General features: G+C 42.8%; 1 protein-coding gene across 1 annotated transcript in view; it reads left to right on the top strand.

The window, feature by feature from the left end:
* The window catches only part of unc13bb (unc-13 homolog Bb (C. elegans)), a 49,563-nt gene that overhangs the window by 9,849 nt on the left and 27,350 nt on the right, over window positions 1-12,364 (top strand). The window contains exons 3-8 of the mRNA XM_025062069.1: window positions 2,236-2,335; window positions 3,882-3,999; window positions 4,287-4,410; window positions 5,973-6,046; window positions 6,548-6,605; window positions 7,747-7,966. Coding sequence (XP_024917837.1) covers window positions 2,236-2,335; window positions 3,882-3,999; window positions 4,287-4,410; window positions 5,973-6,046; window positions 6,548-6,605; window positions 7,747-7,966 — 694 coding nt within the window. The remainder of the gene's footprint in view (window positions 1-2,235; window positions 2,336-3,881; window positions 4,000-4,286; window positions 4,411-5,972; window positions 6,047-6,547; window positions 6,606-7,746; window positions 7,967-12,364) is intronic.

The following is a 12,364-nucleotide window of genomic DNA, read 5'->3' as shown; positions in this document are numbered from 1 at the left end:
CCCCCACCCCCGCCCCCAGGCTCCAGTAGTAATTATGTCTGTGTTTTGTTGCAACTGTCCTCAAAGACAGACACTAATTGGATCCTGTCCTGTCAGAGGTGGGGGTCGATGGATGGACGCTGCGTTCACTGACTGACTGACTGACTGACCGACTGACTGACTGTCTGACTGACTGTCTGACTGACCGACTGTCTGACTGACTGACTGTCTGACTGACCGTCTGACTGACTGACTGTCTGATTGACTGACTGACTGACTGTCTGGCTGACTGATTGACTGACTGATTGACTGACTGTCTGACTGACTGTCTGACTGTCTGACTGACTGACTGTCTGATTGACTGACTGACTGACTGACTGACCGACTGACTGACTGTCTGACTGACTGTCTGACTGTTTGACTGACTGACTGACTGACTGCCTGACTGACCGTCTGACTGACTGTCTGACTGACTGATTGACTGACTGTCTGACTGACTGGCTGACTGACTGACTGACTGACCGACTGACTGACCGACTGACTGACTGTCTGACTGACCGTCTGACTGACCGTCTGACTGACTGACTGATTGACTGACTGATTGACTGACTGATTGACTGACTGTCTGACTGACTGTCTGACTGACTGTCTGACTGACTGTCAGGCAACAGTGGAACTGCTGTCTCAGGATCAGACGTTGTCGACTGTTTCCTGTCCTGCTGTGAACTGAGGACAGTCTGACAGTCTGTCTGGATGTTCCCTCGGAAACCAGTGAAAATGTTAGTGTTAAACTAAGCTGATGAGTCTGAGAGTAAACAGCTGGGGGCGACGTTCAGGGCCGACTGTGGACGAAGGCCTTGGAGCTTTGGCGTTGGCTGAAGAAACAGTATCAAAATCACTTTAACGTCATAAAAACAATTCCTCCAATGATCTTCTCTAAATATTTGATGGTAATAATTTCCCATGAAAACACGACATGTGGTGCTTTTAATTCAGAGGCTAATTCTTAGTTATTCTTAGTTGTAACCCGAGTGTAAAAGTCCCACGTCCAGTGACAGATGACTGGGGGTAAAGTGACAAAGACAAACAGATCAGTTGATCCGTTTGTCTTTGTTAAAGAAAAGATCTCATCAACTCCAACCTGTCCTGGAGTTGACCTGGAGGGTCTGACGGAGACTCGTCACTGCTGTTACATCACCTGCTCCACCTGCTCCAGCTCTTTTGTTGTTGAGGGGGCAATTATAAAGAGTAATGCCCAGCAGTGGTGGAGCAGGAAGTTGGTTCCTGGAGTCGTATCTGCCGTGTGTCGGCGTCGCCTCTGGCTGCAGATTAACTGGGTCGTTCCACTGACCCGGCCTGGCTCGGCTCAGAGTTATTAGGTGGGAGGAGCCTGATCTGCTGTCACTCCTGCTGACGCTCCTGATGTCGGGAACAGAGACAAAAGTAGAACTGGCCAGATCACCTGTGTGTGTGTGAGGGCGTGTGTGTGTCCACGCACCGTAGTTTGACTAAAAGATGACGTTGTTGTTTTATGCAAATAACTTTCTCCAAATATTATCATCAGTGTCACATAAATAATGTTGTCGTGTCGTTGGGGTCAAAAGGTTTTCAGACTAAAACATCTCCAGGTCTGTGTGTCTCCAACACCTTCATCTTTGTCAGGTGTTGATTTGATTCACTTTGATTTGATCAGATTTTCAGATTTTTTTTTTTTACCCTCAAAAACGAAGCATTTTAAGCAAACGAACGAATGTCCAATTTTGATGATACAGTAATGGAAACCAATTACAATTCTTAATTTGACCCCAGTGAATTTTTCTTTTCCTGAAAAAAAAAACAACTGAAAGAACTTTTTTAAGAACTTGATTTCACAGGTTTCCGACCTGGTTGTCAAATACAGAGAAGGAATTCTGCCAAAATGGTTCTCTGTTTGGAACTTTTTGACCGAGGAACCTTTGGCTTTTTAGGTTCCTCTGTTTTTTTCATGCTTGGCTTAAATCAGTAAAGTGGAATGAACTGTAAAATTGATGCCTTGAAGAAGGTCAGTGATGGACAGGTGGACAGATACGGTCAGGTCTGCATGGAAAAATGATGTTTGCAGATGACGTGACGTTTAATATACTGAGTCCAGAAATCAAGTTTAGAAGAAAACAGAGAGATGGTCTGTCAGTCAGCTGTCAATCAGCTGTCAATCAGCTGTCAGTCAGCTGTCAATCACACTTCATCCTCATCACTGTTTTTATTTTTCTCTCTCAGACAAGTTCAACACTTACGTGACGTTGAAGGTGCAAAATGTCAAAAGCACCACCATCACCGTACGAGGAGACCAGCCCTGCTGGGAACAGGACTTCATGTTGTAAGTTCTTTATTTTTTTTCAATTATTATTGTTATTTCTCAAAACCTGTTCCTGCAAGAGCACAATTCATGTTGTAAGTTCTTTATTTTTTTTCAATTATTATTGTTATTTCTCAAAACCTGTTCCTGCAAGAGCACAAACCAACGCTAACGTTAGCTAAAACAGTCCCTTTACAGACAAACTCGTAGTTATTTAATATAATAAAAAAAAGGTTTTAGCACCATCTTAGCACCTAGCGTAGCCTGTTTTGAAACAAGTTTCCTACCCACAATTCACTGCTTTGATTTGCTGGTCCCACCTCTCCCGTTGAAAGGTATCCATGGCGACGACAGCAGTGTCCCGTTGTTGTCCTGTGTGTCATTGTTTGTCTTTTGTAAACTGCCTCCTCTCCCTGTTTGTTTTTCCAGACCTTCATCTCTTTGCTCTCCCATAATAAAGGTGTCGACCTGCTTTAATTCAATGCCACACGCACGGCTATCGTTTAGCTAACGCTTCGTCGGCGCCACCTGTCACTGGAACATTTGTTAATGAGAAGGTTAATGAGAAGGTGACGCAGCTGAAAACGGCATAAAAAAAACTAAATGTTAATGTTAATAAAATAGTTAATGAAGTGACTTAATCTTAGAAACAGCGCCCTCTTGTTGTACTTCATGACTTTTAAAGAGTATCATTCATAAAATACATGTATAACAGACCAAGGATTTGTGATTAATTTGTGATTAATCGTGAGTTAACTATGAACAGTCTGTAGGTAAATATATTTAAATTTTAAGGCTGATGAAAAATCATGATTTTTCATCACCGTGATTTATCGTATTTATTTAAGAAGAAAAAAAAATCTTACTACTTAAATGACAAATTAAGGCTGATGAAAAATCATGATTTTTCACCACTGTGATTTATTATAATTATTTAAGAAGAAGAAAAAAACAACATTCCTACTTTAATGACTGTTCAGTGACGTCTGAAACAGAAGTCGAACCCTGTGTTTAAATCAACGGTAGTTTAATTCAGTTACAGTTTGATCCCTGGATTAATTCAACAATGTTTTTAACCTTTTTTAACGTGAGCGTAGAATCTGAAGAGCCTTTATCTCAGCACCTGGACTCCCCCCCCCATCCTCCCCTCCACTCTCCCCCCTTATTATCTGCCCTCTTTGATTATCTCTTCTCTCATCTTCCTTTTGTCCGTCTCCCGTCGGTCCTTAAACGTCCACAGAGGAGAGTATGTAAATGTCCCGGCCGCCGCTGCCTCTCCATGTCTGTTATCGACACACTCCTGGTTTTGTTTTGTTTTTTTTCAGCCTTTTGAACGAGACGATGAATTGTAAAACAACACTGAGATGAATTATCACAGCGACAAAAACACGACAAAAAAGGAAGTCGTCTTTGTGCAGTGTTTTTTTTTTTTAACTTCTCCGAAATAGACTGAATAGAAATGGGACGTTTTCATTCAGAAAATGAATTATAAACAAGTTGATTTATGAAAGAAGAGGTGGTTATTTTTTACTGCCTGACGTCTTTTATCATTTTCCTCTCTCCTCAGTGAGATCAACCGACTGGATCTGGGCCTCATTGTTGAGGTTTGGAACAAGGGTCTGATCTGGGACACCATGGTGGGCACCTCCTGGATTCCTCTCAAAAGTATCCGCCAATCAGAGGAGGTCTGGATAAACACCTACACCAATGACACAAACAAGTCAAAACTGAGGGAAAAGTGAAGAAATTCTTAAAAAAGAATTTTATTAATGAAAATATCAAAGCTGTTCCTTTTCATCTCCTCCTTGTTTGAGTCTGAACTCTTCAGCGGTGACGTTTCCGTCAGAGATTCTGGACGACGTTTCTTCCTTTAACGACCTTTTAATCAAAGTTTTCACTCTGGAACCAACGTACCCAGTATAACAGCATGTGTTGGTCCAGTTTATTTAGTCAAAGTTTGTTGTTTTTCCAGGAGGGCTCAGGGGAGTGGCTCTTCCTGGATGCCGAGGTCCTGATGAAGGCAGATGAGATTTACGGCACCAGGACCCCGACCCCTCATCGAGTCCTGCTGGACACTCGCTTCGAGTTGCCCTTTGGTGAGGAATGTTCAACAATCACAGAAATGATTGTCTTAAAGTTGGTCAAAGACGAGGAAATGATTGTCTTAAAGTTGGTCAAAGAAGAGCCTCACACTGGGGTAACTAAGAGTTACTTCAGAGGCTCACACTGGGGCAACTAAGAGTTATTTCAGAGAAGATCTCCACCTCCAGGGGCAGCTTTTTTTTTTGGGGTGGTTTTGTTTGAGGGGGACATGCAAAATTATCAACTTCATTTTCCTTTTTTCATTTTACTAGAATTTACCTTAAACTTTCCCTGAAAGAAACGTTGCCAAAAAGACAGTAATTTTCTATATTTATTTGAGATTATCTTTAAAAATATTCCGACAAAACTGGTTCTTCAAAATACTGGAATTTGATAACATCATTCCTGGATCTGGTTCTTCAGACGTGTGTCTTAAAGTCTGGTACCACTGAGGGTCTAACTTTATTAACTCAGCTTTAATGATATCATTCTGTCCTCGCAGGTTGTTCGGTGGGAGCCAATAGGATTAAAGGGCCATTAGGAAGGCTTTTAAATATACAGTCAGAGAACTGAGAAATGTGAACTCTAAAACTAGGTCATATGAACCAGGAGCAGATGTTTACTGTCATTTTACAGGTTTTATTTCAGTGCTGTTTTGGTTCAAAATGTGGTTTTGTGGACGAATAGTAGCATTAGTTTGTTTGGTCCCAACAGTGTTTTATTTTATTTTATTTATTTTATGTATATATACCTTCATGTTACTCAACATATCTTGTGTCTTCTTCAACTGGCAATCAAACATGAGTTCATTACTGCCACCTACTGGGCTGAAGTATGAAAAATGAAATGGTGAAAAAACTAAGAGGTGAAAAAATGATCCACAAAGTGACAAATTTAAGAGATAAACCAAAATAAATCTCACCAAAGTTACCAGTTTCCCATAGAAATTCAAAAGGTCAAACGATCACCTGACGATGTGTCAGTGACGATGTGTCAGTGACGTGAACAGTGTCACCACGGTGTGGCCTTCCTGCTGTAGACGGTCAGTCAGAACTACAGTCACGGCTCAGATCAAAAGGTGGAGTCTGACCTCGTCCCGGTCTCCTCTGAGGTGGACCTTTCAAGGTGGCAGGAGGCGGTCGTGACTCTGTGTCTCCAGCAGAGGTGCTCATCATAGCTGTGGCTCAGCGGTTTGTCTTTGAACCTCCGCTCTTCACCGGTGTGTCCTTTAATGTGCACACGTCAGATGTTCTGCACAAATCCCACTTGATGTGAGGGGTTTGAACACCGGACCAGTGATCTGAGCTACTGTAGTACTAGTACTGTAGTACTGTAGTACTAGTACTGTAGTACTGTAGTACAGAGGGTTCTGAAGTCGGACCAGACCACAGGGTTCTTTTTACGTCAAACATCTGACTCCCTCTGCTCCTCTGTCTCAGCGTGTCTACATTTTCATTCCATCACAGACTCATGAGAAATTAACGAGACACGAATGTAATGATGTCACTCAGGGAGTCCCGCGGCGCGGCGTGTAAACGTCACACACTGGCTGACGTGAATCTTTTTGTGGTGACAGACATCCCAGAGGACGAGGCGCAGTACTGGACGGGGAAGCTGGAGCACATCAACACCATGAGGATCCACGATGAGGTACGGACCAGGCGTACCTGTGTTTTCACACACACACACACACACACACGAGTGGTTTAGGTTGAACACACACACACACACACACAAGTGGTTTAGGTTGAGTTTAACATTCAGAAATCACAGGCATTAATTATGATTGTGCTCAATCATGATTATTGTACTGCTACTCTGTGATTAATGAGAGTAGAAAAAAAGTTGTTTAAAAAAAACCCAGGAAAATCTAATAAATGTGTGATTGAGTGAGTGCGCCATCTGGTGGTACCAAGTTTGGCCGTTTTTAATCAGAATCAACAGTTACTGCTAAAACAGTTTTATATTCAAATTTAGCAGGAGAGTTGGTATTCCCTAAAGATGTGCTAACAGAAGAGAGATTAAAAAAAAAGATTCAAAATAGCTGAGCCTAAAATGAGCTTTAGCTGCAGCCGCTGTTGTAAATATAACCTGTAATCCACTCCTGGTCTTTGTGAAGTGAGGTTGTGTTTTTATGTCTCCTCTTTCTAGTACTCTCTTCAGGATGATGTCCAGAGTCGCCCCCTACCGTTCGCTCCCTCCCAGTGCTGTGAGTATTTCCGCCAGTACTCGTCTCTGCCTCTAGGTGCCAAAGGTCATTTCTGTTTCCTGAAAACAACTTTCAGCCTTTTTGTTGTTGTCGTTCTGCTTCTTTTCGTCATCGTCATTTTAACATCTGCACTTTCACCAGGCAACTATTTTGGATGGGCCGATCCACTGAGTATGTAAAACACACTTTGATGACGCTCTCCCTCCAGGTTGATCCTCAGTATCCTCTCTGCATGTCCTGTTCCCACAATGCACTCCCACCCCGACCCCCTCACCCCCCCCAAAAAAATATTTAATCATTTCCTTCCTCTTGCATTTTATTCTCTTTTTGCCCCTTGTTGTTGTTGTTGTTGTCGTTGTTGTTGTTGTTGTTGTTTTACATGTCATGATCTCGTTCCTGCTTTTTCCTCTGTTTTTTCGCTCTTGGCTGACGTCATGTTTATGACCAAAGGTTTTGGACTTTGTTCACTCCCTGTCTTTTTTTCCCCCCAAATTTAGTGTTAATTAAGCTCTAATTTTGACAGTAAGTATTAGGAGACACATACTGTCTCTTGCAGGTATATTTTTAAACCTGTAGGTGGCAGTGTAAGACAATCCTCTACATCTATATATATTGAACTGTACTCTGTTTATCCTTTGTTTAAATCTAAGGTTTGGATGAAAAGTTGTTGTGATCACATTGTTGAATTCTGTACCTAAAAGATAAGAAGCTAAAGAATGTAGATTAAGAAAACTGAATCAAGCTAAAACTAGCCTTAATTTTTTTATTTTTTTCAAAAATCATTTAAATTAGTTGAATCAAGCTAAAACTAGCCTTAATTTCTTTTTCAAAAATTATTAAAATTAGCTGGTGTCAAATGTTGCTAAAACTTTGCCAAAATGAATATAAATGTAATGTAAAATCATAGTCAAAATATGTTAAAAACTCAAAGTTTACCCAAAAAAAAAAAAAACCTACACAAACATTACAAACACCAAGAAATTAAACAGAAACAAGGCAATTTCCTTTCAAGTTGTTCAAACCTTTTAAACCAGCGTCTGGTTTTTCCAGGTTTGCAGCAGATTGTTCGGCTGACTGTCCCACAGAAAGACCTTCAGCTCAGGTTTTAGGAACGATAAATCCACTGCTGTTTCCCCCACAGCTCTGGACGACCAGGACAGCGCTGTGGACGACAGGGACAGCGACTACCGCAGCGAAACCAGTAACAGTCTGCCCCCGCGGTACCACACCACGGCCCAGCCCAACTCCTCCTTACACCAGTATCCTATGGGGCCACGGCTGCAGCAGCAGCAGCATCCGGACTCGTGCACCAACTCCATCCACAGCTTTGACCTGGACTACAGGGATCAGAGAGGAATCAGGTAGACAGAGAGCACGAGTGCAGCTGAAGTTTATCTTTGGAGAAAATAGAACCAGCCCTTACATTTAGATTTTTATTTGTCAGTCGATCTTTTGGCTGAAACTTAGTTGTGTTTGTAGTACTTTTCATTTTCCAGTTTTGTCCGTTTACGTATTTTTATGATTATTTGAAAATCATAAAATGATGTGAAATGTTGAAGAACAAAAGTTCAGAACAAAATCAGACAAAATGACTACGTTCCATTAACTGTTAACGTCATCACGTTTGTGTATTTTTGTTTCTTTTTTCTCACCGCTTTTTAAAGTTTAATTTTATTGACGTATGCAGTATTTGAGGCATGTTTTCTGTCTCTTCTTGTTCTGTCTTTAATTCTACTTCTTTTTTTCTTCTTAACTTGGATTTTTTTTGCATGATTATTATTTCTTTTTTCCTTTTTCCTTTTTATCCTCTCCCTTCTGCCTCGATCCTTGTTCTTAATCCATAACGTAGATCATTAAACCAGAGAGGAAGGGTCAGAATCATACCTGTAGACTCAGGCATGGGGGTGGAAGATTGGGAAAACAAATACAGACGGCACAGCAGACCTCAGCTCAGTGACTTTCTGGACGATGACGAGGACAGCGTCGTCTTTGGAAGGAGACAAACTTTCTCTGAGCGACCACAGACCTTTATCCACCAAAACACACAACGCCCCGGTTTTCCGCCTTCTTCCTATCCCGAAGGCTACGACACTATTGATCGAAGGCGAAAAAAAACTTTGAGAAACTCTGCCATCCCAACAGAGCTTGAAATGCTGCGAGGGGATCGAGGAGAGTTGTTCAAACAGCAGGTCGAGGAGATGCCGGAGGATGGAGATCACGTGATGCCCCACCTCAGGCCACATAGGAACGGTCTTCTCTACAAGACAAGGATGTGGGCTAAAACTGAGCTGGACCACACGCTGGAGAACTATGTAGCCTACAAAAAAGAACAAGACGCCAGAATGAAGGCGCGGTTCAACTTTGATCCAAAAGGTTCAGGAGATCTGGACCATCCCTTCGCTGTGGAACGGTTCAACTTTGATCCAAAAGGTTCAAGAGATCTGGAATCACCCTTCGCTGTGGAGGATTTTGAGGACGTTGACTCTGCAGAGGATTTCCATCTAACAGATGCTGTTGTACATTACAAAGACAGGAGGTGTTCTCTCTCCCATGAGGAGCGCACTGAAAATGTTCCGTGTCTTCGGGAGAAGAGGTGTGGAAAAAACAAAATTGGAGGCTGGACCCCTGAGGTTCTGCTCTCTCCTGTGGAGGAGCCCAGTGATGAATATGTAGATCCCATGGATGAACTTCAGTGTCTGGTTGAAACAGTTTCTGAATATCTGGCAGAAAAGGAGGAAGAAATTAGTAGGTATGGTTCCCTTCCTAAATCTAACAAATCCAGACTATCGTCCCTCGGCAGTAACAGAACTGATTCTTTAGGCGAGGACCAAGTTGGTTCACCAAAGGTTCCAAGAGAAACTGCAACATCACAGACGTCTTCTGATCAGGGAATCTCAGTGGTAAAACATGCAGTAAGTTCATTATTTAGTTCTCTTTCTGACAAAGTAGGAGCAGGAACCAGCTCTAAACAGACTGTACCAGGTCCTACGGCACCAGCAGAACAGTCCTCGCAGTTTGGACTGACCAAACTTTTCTCTTTTATTCCTAAATCTAATAGTTCTGTTCCTGTGGCTGTTGTTTCCCCGGTGGAATCACCTGAAAAGTCATTTAGTACTTTGTCTTCTCAGAGAGAAACAAAAGATCACGCCCAAAACCAGACACAACAAGGTAGTAAAGACCACGAAGCCCACTCAGAAAACAAATCCTGTCAAAGTACCTGTCCTGAGAGCACAGTGCTGGGGAAACTCAATCCTTTAAAACTTTTTTCAGGTGTGTTAAAAGAAAATTCATCTGTGGAAGAAAAGGCACCAGAAACGTCTTCCCAGTTCCACGAAAAATGTGTTGACCTTTGCACTGAAGACGGGGAAAGAACATTTGAGAAATCAGGGATTTCATCACAACTGGGACAAATCCAAACTGAACATAGACGAGAGGCTCAGAAATTAAAACCAGACAATGTGCCGGTTCCTGGGCCTCCGAGGTCAAACGGTGAAGCACAGTCGGCAAACACTGGGTTCTTTAGTCCTTTAAGGAAGTCCCTAAGTTCATTAATCACACCTTCTGTCTCACTCCCTCCTCAGGGAGCGCCACCTGTTGCTGTTTATCCTGTGTTTGGATCAACAGATAATCCCAATCAATACAAACCTGGTGAGAATCAATCAGTGAACAATCGGCCAACGCTGCCTTCGGCCTCCTCAGAAAATCTATCCAATCAGCAGCGTCCCAAAGCAGAGGGAGGCATTTTGTCAGGTTTTTTAAAGTTTGTGTCCAATGAGGATATTAGTGCCTCCATGAACATGGAGAATCCAGTCCAACCAAATAAGGATCCTAATCCAAAATCGTTTTCCACTCAGGGTCCGTCTGTATCCCAGGAAAACAAAGAGAAAGGTTGGCTTTCTGGATTATTTAACCCTTCAGGAAATCAGGAAATTCAACAGAGCAAAGTACCGTCCGGCTCACATTTACAACATTCGCCAAATCAGTCACCAACTACAGCTCCTGTAGGTGTGGAGACTCCATCTCCACATCAGTCTGGACTGCCAAGGTCCTTGACAGATCTGATTAAAGGAAGCTCGTCTCACGATAATCAAACAGAACGGGGAGGACTGCTTTCTGGGCTGCTTAAATTCAGTTCCAACAGTGACATATCTGCGGGTTTGCAGCGACCGGCTTCCCATGACAATCAACCCCCTGGAGGGAATAATCATCCACTGCATCTTCATCAGCCAACCCAACCACACACCTCTACTGCTCCTGAGAAAGGGGGGCTTCTATCAGGGCTATTGAGTTTTTCATCAACGGAAAATACTGGACTGTCTCAAAGCAGCGACAGCGGTCGGGCGCAGATTGTACATGAGATTCAGCAAACTCAGCCTCAGAAGAAAGGGCTGATGTCTGGATTTCTCAGATTTGCATCTGCTGACAATGTTTCAGAGAGCCGGTCCGATCAGAACCAACACAGTGGTTTGGAGCCAAATCAACAGAAGGGTATGGACAGTAAAGCTGTGATCTCTCAACAACAGACCGTTCCACCTCATCAGCCGGAGTCACAAAAAACTGGTCTTCTATCTGGCCTTTTTAAATTTGCAGCATCCGACAGTATAAATGTAGACCAGCATCAAGACCAACAGCAGCGTGGAGTCTCTCCTGAGAGACCACGCCAGGAACAAACAAAGGCAACAAATATCCCGGTGTCTGAACATCATCAACCACAAAATACATTGTTGCAAAAAGCAACACAAGCCAGTGGTTTCTCCTCTGAATTATCAAAATCCTCTCCAGAAAATATCACCCAACAACCTCTGCCAGAAAAGGTGTTTCCTCAGCAAGAGGCGAGTGAGTGTCAACCCAGCGTGATCTCAGGCTTATTCAACAAGTTGAAGAAAACGACTGATAACGCTGAAAAAACCAGCCCCAAAACTACTTCGTTAACCCATCATTCTCCCCTCACAACAAACACCCAAGTCCAAATGCACCCGAATATCGATGCAACGTCGGAGTCTTTAGAAGAACAAAATAAGAAGACATCGCAGACAAACCAACACAGGTTTTTATCAGGGTTATTCAGCAGAAATGTAACCGAGGACTCATTTACTAATAGACGAGCCGAACCCTCAGAGCAAAAAATAAGAACGGATTTTTCTGCAACCAGGACTAGTGGCGTTCTGCAAAGAAACTCCGCGGACTCGGGCGAGGACGTTTGTCAAAGAGTTGTTTCAACACTATCTAATCTGAATCAGAACAAACAAGTTTATGTCAGTGCACCTGTCTTAGCAGATACTGAGAGTTTGGACCTGAGGACGTCAGCTACTGTGGCCAGGTCCTTTCAGGGTCACTCACTATATTCTTCAATTAGCACAGGTAATTTATCAGGGTCATATTTATCTGGCTCACTTCAGTCAACCCCCCCGATGGCTTACAGCTCAGGAAACATTCATTCCTTTTTACAAAACCAGGCAACTTTATCCATCAAGAGCAACCAGTCACCTATAGGTGGAATTGCTCCATCTCCAAGAGCAACCAGTCACCTATCGGTGGAGGCGCTCCAGCTTCATGTGGAGATACAAGACATCGGGCTAAGTTGTCCCCTTATAGAACTCCTTCTGATGATGAAAACCATTGGATCCGTGAAAGTGCTCTATGGCAGCAATTTCAAAATGAGTCAGTGATTCATCAGCTTGAAGGACAAAATCAAAGGCGTGATGTGAGCTGGGAGAGTGCACCATTACAGAGACCAGAGAGTTATTCAAATATCACTG

The sequence above is a fragment of the Cynoglossus semilaevis genome, chromosome 14, assembly GCF_000523025.1.
Source record: "Cynoglossus semilaevis isolate Cse_v1.0 chromosome 14, Cse_v1.0, whole genome shotgun sequence".
NCBI classification, from domain to species: Eukaryota; Metazoa; Chordata; class Actinopteri; order Pleuronectiformes; family Cynoglossidae; genus Cynoglossus; species Cynoglossus semilaevis.
This window is presented reverse-complemented; position numbering and strand designations above follow the sequence as displayed.